General features: G+C 53.3%; 1 protein-coding gene across 1 annotated transcript in view; it reads left to right on the top strand.

The window, feature by feature from the left end:
• Window positions 1-21,233, top strand: part of Hmcn2 (hemicentin 2) — a 128,861-nt gene that overhangs the window by 3,845 nt on the left and 103,783 nt on the right. Inside the window, exons 2-4 of the mRNA XM_012516738.2 lie at window positions 13,202-13,272; window positions 14,139-14,297; window positions 14,685-14,807. Coding sequence (XP_012372192.1) covers window positions 13,202-13,272; window positions 14,139-14,297; window positions 14,685-14,807 — 353 coding nt within the window. The remainder of the gene's footprint in view (window positions 1-13,201; window positions 13,273-14,138; window positions 14,298-14,684; window positions 14,808-21,233) is intronic.

Genomic DNA, 21,233 nt, shown 5'->3' with positions numbered 1-21,233 from the left:
CTTGCCAGGGAAGCGCTTATTCCACTGAGCCATCTCCCTGGTCCCTTGGATGTTCTATTTTTTATCTTAATTTTATTTATTTATTTTGCTGTACAGGGGATTGAATTCAGGACATGGTGCTTGCCAGGCAGGTGCTTATGCCACTGAGCTATCTCCCCATCTCCTGATTTTTTTCTTTTCTTCTTTCTTTCTTTTTTTTTTTCTCGTGGGACCAGGGATTGAACTCAGGCCTTTGTGTTTGCCAGGCAAGTGCTTATTATATTGAGCCATCTCCCCGGCCCAGCTCCTGATATTTTAAATGTGTGGTGAAATCTCTTTATTTTTGCTCCCTTTCATGATTCCTTTAGATGCTTAAGAAGGCATGTTTTGTTTTTCTGTCACAGAGTCAGATGTTCTGAGTTTTTTATTTTCTCTCTTTGCTTTTAGTCCTTTCACATAAAATTCTTTTTTTTTTTTTTTTCCTTCAGGGCAGGGGATTAAACTCAGGACCTTGCACTTGCCAGGCAAGCACTTATTCTACTGAGCTATCTCCCCAGCCCCCCAAAATTCTTTAAAATATGTAAAAAATGTAATATAATTCTTCTGGAATGGCGCAAGTAATTGTTCAGATTTTTTTTTATTATTAAATAATACTTTCCCCCATCATTTGGCTCCTACATTTTGTTTTTTATTTTAATTAATTAATTATTTTATGTATTTGATACAGGGTCTCACTACAAAGCTCGAACTCATAGCGATCCTCCTGTTTTCAGTCTCCCCAGCGCTGGTATTATAGGTGTGCACCACCATACCCAGTCTCGGTGGTCAGCTCAACGTGCCCAGGGGTGGGGCCGGCTCAGCATGTGGTGCTGGGGATCGAACCTGGTCCCTGTGCTTGCCTAAGCAGGTGCTTAGTCTGCTGACCTATGTCACTGGCCCTACTTTTTTATTTTATTTATTTTTTGCTCCGAATGCCTTCAGGTCAGGTTTGGCTGGCTTGAGTTGTGGGAATCGAACCACAGCAACCTGAGCCTGACTGCTTTGTTGAAGCAGCCACTTAAGGAACTGAACTAAGGGGCAGGCCCCCCTACTTTTTCATTTCTATTTATTTTTATTTATTTTTTCCTTTTTTAAATCTTTTTTCCATAATTTTATTGATATACTTTTTTATTTTAAAGAAAAACAAAATTTCAAAACTAGGTAATAGTAGAGTAACAATGGTTAATACATTGTGTATGGTTATGTCTAAATTAATTATTCGTAATCCAAGATATTGACATTTAATTGTCCAAACAATATTAGCACAAACCTTTCTTTTCTTTTTTAAAATGTATTTAATAGTGTCTACAGGGTCTCACTACGCACATCAGACTTGCAGTGATCCTCCTGTTTTCAGCCTCCCAAGTGCTGGGATTACAGGCGCACGCCACAAGGCTCAGTCTCGATCACTGTCTCAGTGCGACACCGGTGGTGGAGCCGGCACAGCACATCAGGGATTGAACCCCTGGTTCAGTTACACCTAAGCAGGCGCTTTAGTCCACTGAGCTATCTGGTTGGCCCTTGTTCCTATTTTTAACCCAAATTACTTTATAGATTAGGAGCTTAATTGGGCTCCATTCTGTTCTGTATGATGATTCTTGTGCCAGGAACACATATAAATTGTCAGTCTTTTTTTTTTTTAATCTTTTTGAGACAAGGTGTCACTACAGCATTCATGCTGGCCTTGAGCTCACTGTGTAGCCCAGGCTGGCCTCAAACTCCCAGCGATCCTCCTGCCTCAGCCTCCGGGCCCCTGGAGTTGCAGATGGGCACCACCATATCCTGCCCATCGGCCTTTATGTATTTACTAAAAGAGTGAATTATTCCATGTACTATTTTTAATCAACTGAAAAATTCTTAGAACAGTTTTATGCAGCTCTTTTTTAAATTTATTATTCATTTATTTTTAAAATTTATGTGTCTTGTCCAGGGTCTCACTATGCAGCTCCAACTCATAATCCTGCTGTTTTTCAGCCTCCCCAGTGCTGGGATTACAGGCATGTGCCACCACACCTAGATTCGGTGGCTGGCTCAGTGTGCCCAGGGGCGGGGCCAGTGCAGCTTGTGGTGGTGGGGATTGAACCCGAGTCACTATGCTTGCTAAGCAGGTGCTTAGTCTCCTGAGCTATCCTAGAACAGCTTTAGATTTGCAAAATCATTGTGAACACAGTAGGCTGCCATATACCCCATGCCCAGGGTCCCTAAGATTAACATCTTGCATTCCCAAGCTGCCTTTCCATGGGAACCAGTACTAATTCATTTAAAAAAAAATTTTTTTTTTACATTTATTTATTTATGTGTGTGTGTGTGTGTGTGTGTGTGTGTGTGGCCAGCTCAGCCCACCAGGGGGTGGGGCTGGCTGGCATGTGGTGCTGGGGGATCGAACCGCAGTCCCTGTGCTTTGCCAAACTTGTTCCAAGTAGGTGCTTTAGACCACTGAGCCATCTCACCAGCCCCCACCAGTACTAATTCATGATTCTCTAAAGTCTACACTTTATTCAGATCTCTTAAATTTCTCTGTAGTTTGTTTTGTTTTGTTTTTGAGGCAGAGTCTCACTATATAACCCAGGCTGACCTTGAACTCTCAACAGTTATCCTGCCTCAGACTCCTGTGTGCTGGGATCACAGGCATATGCCACCGCACCTGGCCTTTGGGGGTCATTTTTTGTTCCCACTCTGGCCCCCATAGGACATTTAGCTGCGTTTTTCTTAAGCACTTTGGGTTGGCCTTTTTTTGTATTGGGAGTCCAGCTCAGGACCTTGCACTTGCCAGGCAGGCGATCGTGCCACTGAGCTACATCCTTGGCATTGTGGGGTGACCGGGTCTTATCATGACCTGGCTTATTCTGTGGAGTGCGGGTCAGGCATTCGGTTGACTGTGATTGGCTGATGTTTTGAGAGGTTCAGCACGTGTTTGGGGGGAACCGAGGAGATTCAGTGCAGTCATCAGAGAAATGCACGCCCGAGAAGGCCCCCTGGGCGCTGCCTGCCCTGGTGGCTGCAGGTGACGGCCACTGCCGCGCAGGATGCGCCTGCCACCCCAGCACTGCCCGCCCCATTCTTCATCAGTTCAGCGCAGCGTGGAACCTCAGCCGCTTCGCTCATCCTTTGGGTTCGAATCCAAGGCTACTTTGTTTATCTTCTGCCTCAAATTCTTCGAGCTTTGGTCATTGGAAGCTCGTTCAGCTGGCTCCCGTGTCCCTGTGACACACTCCCAGTTTGGGATCCAGGATGTTTTGAAGAAACTATTTTTATTTACTCTTCATTTCTGAGTGTTTTCTGGCTTCCTGGCACGGCAGGCTGCGGCAGCTCCGCTTCTGTCCTCCTTGGCCCGGCGCTAGGATTAGCTGTTCCTCCCCGGCCGGATGCTTCCCTGCAGCGTGGTGTCAGCTCCAGGCCGAGGGTTCAGGGCCACGACGCTGCCGCGGGGTCCGCACTCCTGGGCCCGGCCTCGGCCGCCTGCAGCAGGGCGCCGTGTGTGTCCCGAGCCCAGCGGCGCTTCTAGCCGCGCCGTCTGCGCCTATGCTCAGCTCAGCGCTCGTTCCTACGACGTCTCCAGCTCCAAATTACTACCACATGGGCCTTCTGAGCTTTCCCACCCGCAGGAGCAGCCAAACATATGCTGCTTATCTGTGCCTCCCGCTGCAGCAGGACGGGCCTGGCCTCGGCCACCTCCATCCCCCAGCCTCGGGGACTTAGCTGTAGATTCACAGCCTCGAGCCTGCAGCCCTGTTCTTTGTTCTTTTTTTTTTTTTTTTTTTTGCGGAAACGGGGATTGAACTCAGGCCTTTGTGCTTGCCAGGGAAGTGCTTATTCCACTGAACCATCTCCCCAGCCCCTAGCGCGCGGTTCTTTCGACTTTGGTTCTCCTGCTTCATTTACTGCCAACGTTACTTAGGCAGCCTTTCTCTTGGTGCCGGGGACAGAAGCCAGGGCCTTGTGTATGCAAAACGGATTTTCTACCTTTTTATCCATATTCTTCAATTTCAAAGTATTCTAGAACATGTATTCCTTCAGATAAAATAGAAAAGAGGGCGTGGTGCTGTGTGCCTGTCTTCCCAGCATTTGGAAGGCTGAGGCAGGAGGATCACCATGAATTTGAGGCCAGCCTGGGCTACATAGTGAGACCCTGTCTCAATAAAAAACAAAACAAACAACCAAATAAACATTCCTCAACAGAAAAAGCCTTACTGTAGTTTTTTTTTTTTTTTTTTTAAATCTCATTTGTTTATGTATTTGGCTCAGACTCCTAGTGATCCTCCTGTGTCAGCCTCCTCAGGGCTGGGATTACACGTGTGCACCAACATGCTGGTTTCGGTGGCTGCCAAGGCATGCAGTACCCGGGATCGAATTCAGGTCCTTGTGTTTACCAGGCAGGCGCTTGACGGCCGAGCTAGCTCCCTGGCCCTCCCTACTGTAGTTTTGCTTGAATTTCATTAACATTTCCTTTGTGGAAGAATTGGTGTTTAAAGCAATTAATTTTAGGCCAGGGAAACAGTTCAGTGGCATACTCATCCTCCTGGCAAGCACAAGGTTCTGGGTTCGATTCCCGGTTCAAAAAAAATTATAATAATTTTTAAATGAAGGCAAGTTTCCTTCTCTGCCCACAGATTTATTTCCTTTAGTGAAGATTTATAATTTTATTCTTATACAGTCTATCCTTTTCACTTAAAGATCATTTCTGAATATTCTGTTTTTTGATACTATTTTGAGGGCTGGGGAGATGGCTCAGTAGAGTAAGCGCTTCCCTGGCAAGCGCAAGGGCCTGAGTTCAATCCTCAGTTCTGAAAAAAAAAAAAATTCCAATCACTATTTTGACCAAGATTTTTTTCCATCACATCTTTTTGCAAATGAGTATTGCTAGCTTGCTGGAAGTTGATTTGACTTCCTATATTTTTTTCCTTTCCAACATCTTTTCAGCAGCTTCTTTTAAACTATTTTTTGGGGTGATGTTTTCTAGGTTGACAGCCATAGCTTGTCTGCATGACAGCGTGGTCTCCTCCTTCCCAATCAAATGTTTCTTATCTTAGGCACCCCGTAGCAGTTGTCAGCCTGAACTTTCAGGGTGCGGCTGGGTCCTGGGGTTGGCTGGAGTCTTTTTTGTCTTGTTTAGGGTGTTACACCACTTGCAGAAGGAGGCTGATTTTTATTTTGTCCCGGTGCCCCCCACCGAGTTGAGTCCCTAAGCCTGTGCTGCAGGTTCTTAGTTTGAGATTTTTGTCATCTAGGGAAAGAAAATTCTTGTTTGTTTGTTTGTTTGTTTGTTTTTGGACCAGGTCCCACTGTGTACCAAGTAAATAAGTGAAAGTTTTAAAAAAATTTCTTTTTAAAAAATTGATTGATTGATTGATTGATTTTTGTATTTAGGACAGGATCTACAGGGTCTCACCGCGTAGATTGCTCTTGTAGCGATCCTCCTGTTTACAGCCTCCCAAGTGCTGAGATTACAGGTGCACGCCACCACACCCAGTCTTACATTTTTTTTTTTTAAAGAGATACAAACCCTGTAAGATACTTTGATGCCTTTCTAGGGCTGCATGTGCAATGTGCCTTCCTCCACTCATCGGTATGTGCCCGGTACGTGCCCCCTGAATTTGAACTATCACAGTACACAGAGCATTTTCCTTTCATTCTTTCTTTCTTTTCTTTTTTTTTTTTTTTTTTTTTGGTGGAACCGGGCATTGAACTCAGGCCCTTGCGCTTGCCAGGGAAGCGCTTATTCCACTGAGCCATCTCCCCGGCCCCCACAGAGCATTTTCCACCCTCACTCCATATAGTGTGTCTTTCCCACTGTATGAGGTCCCCGCTGGGCTTTCGCACGTGTGCGCAGCTGTAATGACCCCGCTCCTCGTGGGAGCTACGCGCACGGAACGAATCCTCCTCCTTCTTCCGTTCCCATCCCCTCCTCTCTCATCCATCCCCCGTCTTTCTTGGTCCCTTTCCTTTTCACAAAAGACAGATCTCCTTGCCTCCTCTCATCTGCCTTTTATTGCACTCGACAGCTGGCTGAGTGGCCATGTAAGCGTCTATCTCAGGAATTCCGGCATCCACGTCCTGGTGACATGCAGGACAGGCTGCCGCCAGCACCTGCGCACTTGGCACCTGGTGTCTGCAGATGGTCTCAGGGGAGCTCAGAAGCAGACCTGCTTAGTCAGAGGGCAGGGCCAGGCCCAATTCCGACCCCTTCTGTCCAACCAACTGCTCCAAAAATGCTGTCCCTACTTGCCCTCTTGTGCATGGAGCTCGAGACTTTGTCTTACCTGCATTCCTGTGGTGTCTGGGGAGTCAGTCTTCTGTATAAAGGCCGTATGTCGTTGGCTAGGGGAGACTCGGAGCCCTGCTGTGAGTGGCCATCCAGTTCTTCCCTGGCTGCCCCTGGAGCCCAGGTGCACAGCTGGCTTTCCTAAGGGAAGAGCCGGCTTCTGGTGGCCATGGTGGGCCTGGCAGGGTGGGGCGTTTGCCAGGTCCACCAAGTTGCCTATGAGCTGGGACGGCTGGAGCTCAGGCTGTGTGCTTTTTTGTTTGTTTGTTTGTTTTTGAAACAGGGTCTCTCTACGTAGTTCAAGCTGGTCTTTAATTCATTGTAGTCTGGGCTGGCCTCAAAATTGTGATCTTCCTGCCTCAGCCTCTTGAGTGCTGGGATTACAGGTGTGGGTCACCACATAGGGCTGGGCTGTGTGCTCTGGAGGTGCATGCATGCATGCACACGTGTGTGTGTGTGCGTGTGCGTACGTGTGTGCATGCAGGCGTGTGGGCATGGTCTTCACTGCACCTGTGAGCAGCAGTGTTATTAACTTGCTTATTTTCAAGTTAGGGTGATCTGTCCTCCTGCTGCAGGAAGGAGCCCCTCCCTCTGCCCACACCCCCCTGCCCTCCTCTGGAGGCCGGGATGTCTGTGTACCTGGCAGGTGCTAGCCGAATTGGGCATATCACTGTCATACCTTTACCAAGCCACAGCGGCTCAGGAACTGTGAATTCTAGCAGGCTGAGTGTTACCCTCTGCCCCGTGGTGCTTTGAGAGGGGACAGCTGAATCTTGGAGGGGGGAGCACAGCGGGACCCTGTCAGGTTGGGTACCCCTGGAGGAGGGGGTGAACTCTGGACTTGGCTCTAGGAGGTAAACCTTACTTTGAGGAGGAAGGGAGACAGCCTAGAAGCGGCTGGCCAGGGCCTCCTGAGGCTGGACCCCAGGTGGTGGCTGCAGGTGTGACCATTTCCACAGGGAGAGAAATCAGGGACAGGCTTCTGGGCTCATCTGCTCTTGGGCAGCTTGCTGGCACCCAGGGCATGACCGGCCAGCTTGGAGGGGCTGCACGCCAGAGCTGCCCAGCTGTTTTCAAGCGCTCACCCGAAGCTCCCTCCTGTCAGGGGGCAGGGACGGGGAACGGGGATCAAGTGCGTGACTTCGCAGCTGCCCGTGGGGGTGCAGCTTGGACACAGATGCTGCCGTTTGGTGGCGGTGATGGCCACAGCCGCTTCTCGGGTGTTCTCCTCAGTGACATGGAGACAAGGGCTGGAGGTCCCGCAGGCTGCCCTTGGGCGCCCGTGAGTGAGTGCTTATCAGGTGCTTGGGAGAAACCCTGGTGCTTAGCGAATCTTTACCCAGGAGGAGTAGCCGCCATCCCTCTCGTCACTGTCATCCTTGTGTGGATGTAGTGTGGATGGTGAAGGACAAGGCTTGGAGCCAAACGCGTGAATCTGGATGTCGGATGGGTTAAATGGCAGCTGCTCACAATCCCCGTTCTCTTGAGACCTCAGAATGGGACCTGTCTGGCAACAGGATCCTGACCCATGGAAGGAGATGAGGCCGTGCCGAGGGGGCCTTGCTCCATGTGTGCAGCGTCCTGCAGGAGGAGACACAGACAGAGGAGACTGGGGAGGTGGCAGCGACGTCTGCACCCAGGGGCACTCAGGGCTGCTGACTGCCTCAGAGCCAGAGAACGGCCTGGAGCTCAGTGTCCATGGAGTCCTGCAAGAGGGTGCGCCAGTGCCCAACACTGTGCTTCCGGCCTCCAAGGCTGTGACAGACACATCTCTGCTACACCCTCCGGTGGCCCAGGAAGCCACCACAGACACGAGCCCCGCTTCTAGCTGTGTGAGTGGGTCGCGAGGGCTCCATCCTCACGAATGGCTGGGTATTACTTTTGGGGGGACAATTCTCACTGTGTCGGGCTCCTCATCATGAGGCAGGGCCATTAGACAGCGAGCCCAGCCCTCCTGCTGTCCCTCCTGTGTGCGCACCTCCCCTTCTGTCCTCTGTCCTGTGCTGCCAGAGCCCAGCAGCTGCCCTGCCATGACCTGGCACTCCCAGCCTCAAACCTCCATTCTTTGTAAATCACCCATATCAGGTAGCCTGCTGCAGCATAGACATGTGCAAGGCAATCCTCACCAGGCTCCGCGTCGCCCCAGCGCCCACTTCCTCCTCCTCCTCCTGCGCCCTTCCCCTCCTCTCCCATCCCCTTCCTCTCATCTCCTTTCCTTCCCCTCCCTCCTCCCCCTCCCTTCCCAGCCCCCCACTCGTGGTCCACAGCAGCATCAGGATGGCCATGTGTTACAATGCAGGGTGGTTGGGGGCTTTGTCCGGGGCTCATCTTCCTGGGTGGACAGGGTGAAAGAGGGAGAAGGAGGGGGCCTCTTGTGACTGTGGTCATAGGTGTCCTCCAGCAGGGACAAAACAGTGTCCTGCCCAGTTCTGGCACCTTGGTCCCCATCCTGCTGGAGGACCTGGTCACTCTTCCCGGAGCTGATGGTGCTGTAGGCCTCAGGAAACACAGGTGCAGCCATGGCCGGCATCATCGAGTGGCAGGAAGCAGCCCACTCGGTCCCTTTCCCTGGGGCTGCTGGGAGTGGGTGGCAGGGGTAAATGGCAGATGCATATCAGGGCAGGTGACAAGAAGGCCCCCACCCACCCAGCCCCTCTAGCGTCAGGAAGTGGATCTCCCCCCGGCTCTGTCAGCAGCAGCTGGCTCCCCGGGCACATTTGGGGGCCATCTGTTTGGAGAGAGGGGAGAAAGCCACAGATGTGCCTGAGTACACACACGCGTGTGCAAGATTGCGCCTCCTGATCGCATCCCCTGTTATCCCCAAGGCTGACTTGAGAAAGCTCTTCCCTCGGTATTGTCACCGTGTCTCAGCTGAGTCACAGATACCTTCCTTCTCTGGTTTTCCTCCCCGGGCAGGGCCAACCTCTGCTGTCCTGCCACAAAGGACCCGTCTCTCTGTGTGATGGTGGGTGGCATCGTGCGTGGGGCGGGGTCAGGCAGGTCCAGCATCCAGCAACAGCTGTGGGGTGTTCTTGGGGCCTGGTGTGGTGCGGGGCAAGGAGGTGGAGAGATGACCCTGTGTCAGGACTGGGAGCAGGGCGGGGTGGAGCTCATCCACGCATGCTCATGGGCCGTGGGAGTTCAGATGAGGAGGTGGAGCCTTCTGGGCTCCTCAGCTCAGCACTGGTGACTAAGGACTGTGGTACTTACCCGCCGTGGAGTCCCACTCGGCCAGGAAGAAGGCTCAAGTCTCTGGAAGCACAGTGGGTCCTCTGGAGACCACAGGGCTCGCGAACTGAGTCAGTTGGGCACCAGGCTTAAGTATTGTTTGGTTCTCTGATGTGAGGAACCCAAAGTGAGAATAACCAGCAAAACAGAAGCTAGATAATAGGAAACGGGGAGCTAGGTGTTGTACCAAGGGGCAGGGGGCTGAGGAATGGGGGAGGGGAGGGCAAGGAATGAAGAGACGAGGACGGCTCCGAGCCTGCAGCTCCCGCGAGGAGCACAGCGTTGGGTACTGAGCGTGCGGACTAGGAATGAGAAAGCAAAACAGAGAGACAACCACCCCCCCCAAGCTTGAGAATTTAGTGGCTTGTTGAGACTCTGTCTTAAAATTAAATATTTAAAGGGCCAGGGCCGGAGCTGGGGGTAAAGGTCCTGAGTGCCGTCCCCAGTACCGAAAAAGGGAAAAGAAATGGAAACCCACAGAAGGAAGCAATGAGAGTGGCTAACATTTTCTTGAGTGGGGGTGGACCATGAGGGAGAGGCAGCCCGTCCCCTGGCCCCAGCTGAAAGCAAGCACAAAGCCCTCGGGCGGGTGCCAGCCCAGCCTCGGGAACTGGATGTCCGTGGATGTCACCCCGAGCGCGTGGAGGGGGACAGACCCAGGGCAGAAGCGGACGCGCCAGGCTTTCCATGGGTGACAGGCGGTTGGTAGGGGCAGGGGTGGAGGAGCGGGACCAGGTACCCGGGATGTCAAAAAGCCAAACCAAATCAAAACAAAAAGCATGTTGTCCATAAACTTCTGTAAAAGTTCTGCCTGCAATACTGTGTGTGTAAGAAATATTTATGCATATATATGAATACAAATTTTGGAAGTTCTAGGCAAAAATGTAATGACTGGTTGATAGACTTGGGGTCACCGCACCCCTCTCTGGTTACCCCCGGGCAGGGCTCCTGTGTCCAGGTCCTGAGATGCTGAGGGCAGGGGTCGTGAAGAGCTTGGTTTGTGTTGAGTCACCCCAAGCCCACCTGCCGCCTTGCGTCCCTGGACCAATCGCACCTTGGCTGTGTCGCTGTCCTCTATAAGATGCCTGTGAGGTCCCCAGCTGGCACCAGGGAGGGTTTAGAAAGCAGATGTCAGGCCTGTCTCCCCTTGCAGCCCGTGGGAAGTGAGGGCCTAGGGAACGGCAGTGTCATTGCCACATATGCGGGGTGCTGCAAGATAGCGAACGTGGATTGTTACATAAAGAAGAAATATCCAGCAGGAGCCAGATCGCTATTCTTAGTCCAATGAGGCACCTATGCTGAGGGGAGGCCGTCTTTGGCCAGCACCTTCTTGGGCCCCCATAAAGCCTGCCTCAGCTTCTGGACCCTGCTCTGGCCACACTGTCAGGGGTTCACACCTGGCTTCCCAAATCCTCGTAGTTCTGGTTCTTGGGCTATGTAACAGTAAGGCTCTTCAGGACCCATTTTACAGATAGGGAAACTGAGGTTTAAAACTGTGAGCTGAGCTCTCACTGGTCCCATAGCTGGTGCAGTGCTCGGTAGGGGTCAGGGTGGGCAAAGGAGGATGCGATGGGACATACAGACATATGTCCCATCGGTGGAGGGTGGAGGGTGGGGTCCACACTCCTACTTGGTAATAGGCATGAGGGGTACCCGATGACCCCGTGACCTCTCTGCTAAAGGGCTGACATCTGCCAAACAGGCAAGTTTCCCGGGAGGAGTGGAATTTGGAATTCCTAAACTAAAACTAGCCCATGACTAGACTTCAGCCAGGACTCCATCGATGCACTGGCCATGCAGGCCCCCGGGATGTGCCTCCTGCTCTGTTAGAGTCAGGCTGCTTCACGCATGGACCGTGCTGGCTCACTGGCTGGCTGGGACGTCCACTGCTGCTGTGTAGGGATCAAAACTCTTCACGAGGGAACACCGCAAATGTATACAGAGTAAGCAGAGCGTGATGGCCCCGTCACCCAGCACCACCAGGTGGGCAGGAAGTCACCCTGTGCCCTGCTGTCAGCTTAGCGTGCAATCCTGTGGCGCACGAGGTCACTCTACAGACGGTGGCGTGCGCACCTGAGCTGCCCTTGGGCCAGTTGCGGACGGCGTTTCTTTCCCATGCTGCTTCCTCTGCCCTCGTTGGGGTCGGGGAGGCCCTGAGTCCCGTCGCTGCCCCCTACCCCCACCCCCGCTGGCTGCCCCTTCTCTGTCCTTCTGCTTTTCTGCTTTCAGCTACCGACTGCGACCAAGAACCAAAGATAGGAAATGGAAAACTACAGAAATCATTCCCGAGTTGTAAGGGGCACACTGTCCCAACTGTGTGATGAGATCTCGTACTGCCCTGCTCTGTCTTGCGTGTCCCTGCGTCCCTCAGACCCACACTGTACGTGCCACCTGCCTGTCAGTCACTTAGGAGCTGTCTTGGCTGTGGATTAACTCGGCCACCAACCAACGCCGGCTGGTGCGGTGCCCGTGGTGTTGGTGTAACCCTACCCACTTAGTAATGGCCCAGAGTGCAAGAACAGCGATGCTGGCAATTTTATTACAGCATATTTTGCTTTTTTGTTTTTGGCTTTTTTGAGAAAAGGTCTCACTATGAAGCCCAGGCTGGTCTTGAGCTCACAGGCGCTCTTCCTAGCTGTCTCTTGAGTACTGGGGTGACAGGGGTAATCCGTCCATGCCCAGCTACACCCTATGGTTACCATTGTTCTACTTTATCTTCATTGTTGTTGTTAATCTCGTACTCTACCTAACTTATAAAGTAAACTTTAAGCCAGGTGTGGCGGTACAAACCTGTAATCTCAGCACTTGGAAGGCTGAGGCAGGAGGATCGTTTCGAGTTTCAGACCAGCCTGGGCTACAAAGTGAGCTCAAGGCCAGCCTGAAGTATACCGTGAGACCCTGTCTGAAAAGACCAAAATAAATAAATAATAAAAATAAATTAAACTTTATCACAGGTACTATGTGAATGTAGGGAAAGACCATTCACGCAGGCCTGGTACTCTGTGATTTGGGGGTCCCTGGGGATCTTGGCATGAGCTCCCTATGGATGAGGGAGATTGTTGTACATAAATATCCTGTGGTGGTCTTCCCGATTCATTGACTGTGGGATGCTGCTGGCTTTGGGCCACCACTGGGACAGAATGTTTACGTGCAGGGCTCCCTGCGGGCGCACGTTTGCCTCTTTCTGTGTGAACACCTGAATGTAGCCTCATAGGGCCACACGGCTCCCCGATGCTGAGAGTTTTAGAAACTGCCGCTGCCTTCCAAAGTGCCTGGGCCGTTTGCATCTGCCCTGCGCTGGATGGACGCTCCTGCGCCACGTCCTGGCTGACACCAGTGGGCACATCCGGGCACTCTCCCTCACTGTGCCTGCGGATGTACCGATGTCCACACAGGGAATCCAGAAGGCTTGATGCTTACAGACCTGCTGCGGGTGGATCTGTGCTGTGTGCTCCAAAGTGGATCGCTTGTTTGCGTCTCTGTTTCTTCGTCTTTCTCTTCCACTTTCCCCACTGAGTGGGAATGGGTGGAAAGGGAGGGTAGGGAGTGGGGTGCTCTCAGGAGTGTCTGGGTCACATGTCAGGGGCTGTAGCTGGGAAGTGGGGACAGGACTTGCCCTTTGCTCCATCTCTGAGCTCCCTGGGGCTCGTGGCCTGCTCTGGGCCAAAGCATGTTTGAACCTTGCTCCCACAGATATCGGCCCAGTCACGCTCACGGTGGACCCGGTGGTGTTCCAGAAGGAGCTTCGAGAACTCTATGTGCAGGTGGGCTGCCCCAGCCCCTGCTGTGGCCCTCTATTTTGTCCTTCCCAGTCTATGACAGAAACCGGGTCTTTGCCCCACCTGGAGGCCAAGATGGCGACTTTTCCCCATGACTTCCTCTCAGCTTGGTGAGGGTCTGCACCCAGTGTGGGGACCTTGGAGAGCTGTACCCAATGGGCTCCTTCCCTCCTGAGCCCTGTGCCCAGCACCTACAGGTTATTACTTGATGAGTAAATGAGAGGGGCAGGGGGGAGAAGCATCTGTACCCAGTCAAGGGCATGGAGACGCAGGCCCAGCTCTCTCAGGGGCCCAGAGGGCCTTGTGGGGAGGACAGGAAGAAGTGTCTACTGAAAACCCTGTGTGCAAACCCCACAGCAGCCGGCCAGGGGTGCAGACGTGAGGATGGGGTGAAGGTGTACTGGGGTGACACCAGGGTGGCTTGCAGAGAGGCTTGGGGAGGCAGCTTCAGCCGCTTTCCTCTTGCCCTCTGCACCTGCATCTGCTAAGCCGTGGGCAGTGAGCAGCTCTTGGGGCTCTGCTGGCTGCTCCCATGCCCTGCCCCAAGCACGTGCCATGTTGGTAACTAAATCTGCGGGCGAGGCTTCCTGGTGTCACATCACCCTCCCGCGCCATGGTCCACAGGGTGGGACCCTGTCACTGCACAGTGCCTGCGTGAGATGAAACCTGGGCCAAGCAGGTCCAGTGCTGCTCTGCCCAGCTGGGAGGGAGAGGTGGTGCCGCAGCTGAGCCTGGCTGGGCGGCGCCAAGGCCCCGCGTGAGGGGACCTCCACTCCCTTGGGTTCTGGAGGTGTCGCCAGCGCCCTGTCTGAGGAGGTGGCCGCAGCTGCCGACATGCCCCCTCGCTCCAGGGTGGTGGCGACTGCCCCGAGATGAGCGTGGGGGCCATCAAGGCTGCTGTGGAGGTCGCCAACCCGGGCTCCTACATCTACGTCTTCTCGGATGCCCGTGCCAAGGACTATCACAAGAAGGAGGAGCTGCTGCAGATCCTGCAGCTGAAGCAGTCGCAGGTGAGCACGGGCCGGGCCTCCAGCTGGAGCGCTTGAGTGGGGTCCTGCCCTCCTGCCAGGCTGGCTCCTGGCCAGGCCCGCCCAGCCCCCTTCCACACACCTGTGGAGTCCATGCCTTTGACACCTCTGCTCCTATCCCCTCATCCCACCCACACTGTCCCAGGGCTCAGAAGAGAGGTTGGGCGTTTCTGTCCTGCAGCCTTGGGGTGCACCAAGATGAAGCAACTCCACACCCTGCTCCTGTGCTGTAGATTTTCTCTCATTCATTGAGTACCTACTGTGTGTGTGACCCATGGGAGCACTCGCCCTGCCTTGGCTCATGGACCCAACACCACGGGCCTAGCCACTCCATCCAGACCCCAGACGGGCCACGTGTCCATCTTGCAGGTGGTCTTTGTGCTGACGGGTGACTGTGGTGACCGCACCCACCCTGGTTACCTGGCCTACGAGGAGATCGCCTCCACCAGTTCGGGACAGGTTTTTCACCTGGACAAGCAGCAAGTGGCAGAGGTGAGTGAGGGTGCTGCTGTCCCGCACCCCGCGGGGCTGCGCAGTGCTGACACCCGTGTGGTGCAGGAGGCCTCCAGCTGGAGTGCAGCGGTGCACTCTCCCACACCTCCCACCCAGCCCGAAGCTGGTGCTTTGGGTTTTCTGCACAAAACTATTTACAGGTATAGAGGCTGAGACTTTTCTGTGGTGGCCCAGCCTGTAATCACAATACCCTGGGAGGCTGAGGCTGGAGGATCTCAAATTCAAACCCAGGATGGCAAACTCAGGAAGATCTTGTCTCACACTTAAAAAGACAAACCAAAAGCCGTGCAAGGGGTGGGGTGAGGCTGAAGATTTGGCTCAGTGCAAGAGGGCTGTCCCCTGTAGTGTGTGCAGCCCTCTCGGGCCTCTGCCCTCCTCCCTGCACTGCCTGAGTCTCCCCTGACGGACTACTCCTCCTTCCGGGGGCCTTGGCACACCCTACTCTTCCTCCTGCTCTGCCTACCCTGCCCCTCTCAGCTTCCACCTTCCCACGGAAGCCATCTTCCACTTCCTGTGGACCTCAGGTCTCCTCTTAAACCCTCCTCCATCCCAGTTCTGCTTCGCACAATTGCCATTTGGTGTTTGTGTGATCGTGTCATGTTCCTGGGCTGAGAGGCCCTGAGGGCTGGGCCGTGTGGGTCCCATTTTCCAGCCAAGTAGCAGGTGCTGGGGAGAAGTGGAGCTGTGTCACTGGTGCCTGGAGGCCCTGGAGGGGCCCTGGGAGGAAGGGGAAGGAAGGTGTGAGGCTGGCTAGGCTGGGGGTGGGCGGGGGTGGGGGAGGGCCAGGCTGCTGTCACCCTTGGGAGAGCTTTCTTGTGCTGCGTATTTATGAGCTGTAGTGAACGCTTTCCAGGGCCATGTTTAGATTAGCGTGCCTTCACTCCCCGATGACAGATGGCGTTTACAGCTCCCAGCGACACATTCAGCTTCGGTTTTTGGCGTGTCAGTCTGCCCTGGCCTAGAGCCCCGGGAGGGGGGGCGGGAGGTATCCCAGAGCGGATCACAGAGCAAGCAGACTGACGTGTGGCTCAGGGGCTCGCTTTTGGAGAGACCTTGCTCCTGACCAACTGTCTGGGAACAAGTTTCTTGCTAGGAGCAGGTCAGACCCAGGGTGGCCTTGGGCCACTGGGGGATGGCGTGCAGGTGGGGAGCACACCAGCCCCTGTGTGGCGCCACCTTCTGCTGCGGGAGCCAGGTGGGCAGCGCGTCTGCCTCAGTGGGACCCCAGTGACCTGGACAGGCTTCCTCCAGGAGGGGTTGAATTCGCTCCTTCCTGGACGCAGAGCCCTGTCGTTTGTTAGCTCAATGCCTTGGCCTGGGCTCCTTCCAGATGTTCCCAGACATGTGGCGGCCTGGGAACATGGTGGCGGGCGGGGCAGCCAGGGCTGCTGTGCCCTGCCCCCACCCCCACAGGGAAGCTGCGTCTTCCCAGTGACTCCAGCTGGGCAAGGTCTCCCCAGACGTGCACAGGTCTCTGAGCCGAGCGTGACCCTGGCAGCGTGTGTGCAGCACTGCACCGCACATTGCTCTCCCTCCTTGCGCACCTGCAGCATGGAGCACGGCCTTAGGTGACGGCAGAGCAGGCCCCGTCCAGGTGGGCCTCTCCTGCTCCTGCTCATGGAGTGGCGGCAGTGGCGGCAGAGCTCAGGCCCCGGGAGCCCCTTGGGGTTCCAGAACAGCTAAGGGGAGGTAGAGGCCAGGGCGCCACCCTCACACAGACAGGGGACCGTGGTGGAGGCAGGCAGTGGGGCCTCCAGGCCCATCCCAAAGGTGGGGATTTATGGAGGCCCGAGAGGCAGCCCACGGCTTGGCCCAGCACACCGGCTCAGTGCGCTGTCTCTGGGCCTGGGGATGTTGAGGTGGTGGCGGGAGTGGGCAGGGGCAGCAGAGCCAGGCAACCCATCATCCGGCAGCAGCCCCCTCCTTGCCAGGGAAGTCCCCTCTCTTCCAGGAGAGCAAGGGCCTTTCACGGTCCTGTGTCCCTGGTGTCCCGCACTTCCCATCTCAGCACGGTCACTGCTGGGGACTGTCGCCCTTCACGACCCAGTGTAGCATACACAGATGACAAGTTGCTTCAGTTTTGTACATTAGACTAGTAAGAGGCCCCTGCTTTCTAGGATGTTCGGGCCAGGGTGGGGGCGGGGAGGTTCCCAACGGCTGGTTTTGATTAAGGGACCAGGAGGTGACTTCATCCTGGACCTCTCAGGGTCCAGCAGTGGTGGAGTGCTTGAGGCCTGGGCTGGGGACAAGACGTGGCTAGCTTCTGAGCACAGCCCTGTCCTCTGCCTGCTGGGGGCCTTTGAGCACCGTGCTGAAAAAAAAAAAACAAACTCCTCAGTTTCCCCGTGGAGGAGTGGCCAGAATGGGAGCAGACAGGCTGGGTAAGAGTTAATAAAGGCCAAGCTCCCTGTGGTTCCAGGAGGCCAAAAGATTGCTCCCAAGAAGAAAAGATTTCCCTAGAAAAGACTGGAGCCACTGCCTGGGGTGCCCTCCGGCCCAGCGTCAAGGCCCTGGGACTAGGGTCTCTCCTTGCCCCACCACTCCAGGCTCCTGATGCAGGCTCCTGGAAAGTGCTCTGGCCCTCGGTTTTCTAATCCGCAGCCCTGAGGCCCATTTGGCCTCCTGGTCCCCCTCCTGTCTCCTCAGCTGCCCCGGCTGTCAAGGGTCCTGGAAGCGGCCTCTAGGGATGATTTATCTGCCATGAAGGGCCCAGCAGCAGCCATCTGGCCAGGCATCAGCGCCAGATTCGTTCGTTCCTTCCCCATTAGCGACCAGGAGAGGAGCCCAGTGCCGGCTCCCAGGCCCCATGGCCCATTAACATCTGGAAGCCATTGCCTTCACCAAATAAACACTGAGCTTGCTTAACAGAGGCCGAGTGCCTGGGAGGCTCCCAGATCCCACCTCAGAGCCCTGGGGGCAACACAGGGTCCAGAGGCCTTGCCTCCCAGGCCTGGCCTACACAGTGTCTGGCCTTGCTGGGGACAAGAGCGGCCCCCAGCACCAGGCAGGGTGACCACCTGCTCAGGCAGCAGGCCTCATTGTGGGCAGAGGGGTCGGCAGTTGCTAGCCCCTGTCCAAGTGCTCTCCATGGTTCAGTAGCCGGAGCTGCCGGGCATCTTTCTCTATGAGCATTTCTTCAAACAAGCTCATCACAGCGGTTGCAACACAGTAGCGGGTGTGACTTGATTGGTGATTGTCGCCTGAGGCTGGCTTCACCAACGGGCTGCTTTGCCCAGTTAGAGTCCCCCCCACTGGCCTCCTACAAGGCCTGACCCTGGCGAGGAACAGGGGTCACTGGGCTGCTTCTCGGCTGTCAAGGGGCGTCACCCACCTTGCCCGCTCCTGCTGGCCTCTCCAGCTGTAGTCTCTTAGCTGCAGCTCTCTTCCAGCCCGTCCCCACACAGACCAAGGCCTAGTCCCCACCCCTTGGCCAAGACAGGTGGGAACTTTACAAGAAACACATCATTTAGAGATCTAGGCAAAAGCAAGACTGGAGTAGCGCCAGGTTTAAAAACACTTGAGTTTTTAGGATACTGAATTCTTATCCTGTGATAATTGAAATCTTACCACATATGTTTCAGCTCAGCATGAACAAAACATATGCATTTTGTAAATCTCAGACAGCTCTTCCAATTTCCTTCTTTCCCCCTTTCCCTTCCATGCAAAATCACTGGATCAACCAATTCTCTCAGCTCAGCCTACCTGGAGGATTCAGAGCCAGGATGGCCAATAGCTAACATGCAAGACACCACTGTTGAAGGTTGTACCCATGGCAGACATTGCTAATCAATCACGGAATTTTTCCTATGGAGGCTAAATGTGGTTTTACATCTCTCCTTCAAACAATATTCCAGGCAGGGAATTGTAGCTCAGTAGGCACAAGCACCTGCCTACCAAGTGCAAGATCCTGAGTTTGAGTGCCAGTACAAAAAAAAAAAAAAAAAAAAAAAAAAGATGACAAATAGTATTTCAGGAAACCACTTCTAGTTAAATACGATGGATGGGCAGCTATACACCACTGTGCTTGCTTGCTCCTGTGTGTTTTAGAGCCATGGCATATTTGTCATTGTCATATGACTTTTATTTTAAAAATTACTTTGAAAAATTTCAAAGATATAGAAAAGTGAAAAGAACATACCTACCAACTAGACAGAACAACTGCTAACATTTTGTCCCACTTGGTTTAACTATCTGTAAGGTTTTTTTTTTCTTCTTTGGAGGGGAGTCAGTCCCAGGGCCTTCACCCTGAACTGCATCTCAAGCCTTTTTCACTAAGTCACTGTGTGGCCCAGGCTGGGCTTGAACTTGCAGTCCGCCCCCCTCAGCCTCCTGCAGCACCGGGATTTCTGAAACTAAAATATGACCTAGTAAATTAATCATAGTTTCTCCCAGTGCCATCTGCTACCTGGTCCATATTTGGATTTTGGTATGTCTTCGACAGCAGTTTTCATCCAATCAGGAGTTTCTCAGATGCCATGCGTGTTGGTCTGCTTGTTCTGTCTAAAAAGTCCCTGTGACTCTGGAACCAGCTGCCCTTCCTCTTCTGGTGACGCGTGGTTGTTGAAGAGGCCTTACCATGTGCTGTGTGATCCCAGGCCCCGGAATCCCCCTGTCCTTTCCTTATGGCGTTAACTTTTTCCTCTGCTCCTCATTTCTGGAGGGGGTGAGCATCAGGCCGGGTCAGACAGCGGCTCACGCTGCTGGCTGAGGAGCTCATGGCTGCTGCTGTGCCTACACGCTGCGGCTCACGCGCAGAGGCGCATGATGTCCCATCGCCCCACTATCACTGGCGATGGCCAGCTCTGCGTTGAGAGCCCGTATTTCCCTCCCTTCGTGCCGCAGCCCATCTGTGGCATAAGGCTCTGGCTCCACATGGACGTCTGGCTCCCTGTCTGCCTTCCATCTAATGGCTTTAGCATCCACCGAGGAACCTGGCCTGATACGGAGACTTCATGAGGGGTTGCAAAATATCAATTTCCTGCTTGCCTCATCCCTTCCACATTTATTGTGGGCTCCCTCCCAGGAAGCGCGTCTGCCAGTCAGAAGGGGTGATCTAGTTTTTCTGAAGCTCAATTCCCGCTGGAAAGCCAGGAGCCACGCTGAGTCCTTTCTCTGGAATTAGGAGGCCACTTGCCGTGGGGATGGGCGAGGCATTGTGGTCTTGAGGTTTTCTTTGTCTCTGCTGAGCACTGTTTTGGGGACACAGATTGGATAATTCAGCATGTTTCCATTGTTTCTCTCTTTCGGGGCTCAGTGCATTCCAGATTTAGCCAGGGAGAGTGATTTAGGCTGGTTTCTATGTCCTTTTGCTTTGTCCTTGTCTGTCTTTGAGAGCTTCTTGTTTTGTGGAATAACCAATTCCCTCAGCTGGCCTGATAAATCTGCCCTAAACCTAAAATTGCCCATCTTCTTTTTTTTTTTTTTTTTTCCCCTTTTTGGACCTTTTTTTTTGGTACTGGGGATTGAACTCAGGACCCTGTGCTTCCCAGGCAAGCGCTTATTCTACTGAGCTCTCTCCTTGGCCCCTTTTTTCTCTTCTTGAGACACAGTCTCACTATGCAGTTCAGGCCAACCTTGAGCTCACTTTGTAGCCCAGGCTGGTCTTGAACTCACAGCGATCCTCTTGCCTCAGCCTCTATTCCCAGCTACCCATTTTTTGATTGAGTCCCAGTGGGGCATGTTTTGAAAGGTACTAGTGGCTACCACTTATCTGGGACTTGTGGACAGCACTGCTGATCTGTCTGCCTGTCTGTCTGTCTGTGTATCTATCTGTGTATCTAAGTATCTATCTATCATATCTCTCTACCTATTTATCATATCTATCTATGATCTATATCCATATATCATCTATCTATCATCTATATCTATCTATCTAATATCATCTATATTTATATTTATCTTATATATCTATGTTTATCTATCTATATTTCTACTTATCTATGTGTTTTATATTGATATTTCCAATTCAAATTTCACATTGCAGATTTTCTAACTTACTTTATTTGATTGTAAACCTGTAACTTTCTCTTACATCTTGTTATAAGAGAAAATTTTGATCCAGAAAATATTAGTTGCAGCCAGTCGTGCTCACATATGAATGCAGCACTCAGGAGGCTGAGGCAGGAGGGTTGTGAGTTTGAGTACAGCCTGGGCCATGTGGTGAGTTTGAGGTCCTGCTGGGCTAGGAAGTGAGACTATCACAAACAAACAAACAAAGCTAGCCATCTTTACCTATTTTAATCTATAAGAGATATAGTTTTGGGCTGGTGAGATGGCTCAGTGGTCTACAGCACCTACTTAGAACAAGCTAAGCAAAGCTCAGGGACTGCGGTTCAATCCCCCAGCACCACATGCCAGCCAGCCCCGCCCCCTGGTGGGCTGAGCTGGCCACACACACACACACAC

Source organism: Octodon degus, unplaced genomic scaffold, assembly GCF_000260255.1.
Source record: "Octodon degus isolate 3935 unplaced genomic scaffold, OctDeg1.0 scaffold00123, whole genome shotgun sequence".
Taxonomy (NCBI): Eukaryota; Metazoa; Chordata; class Mammalia; order Rodentia; family Octodontidae; genus Octodon; species Octodon degus.
The sequence above is the reverse complement of the archived record's forward strand: the minus strand, read 5'-3'. Positions and strand labels throughout refer to the sequence as shown.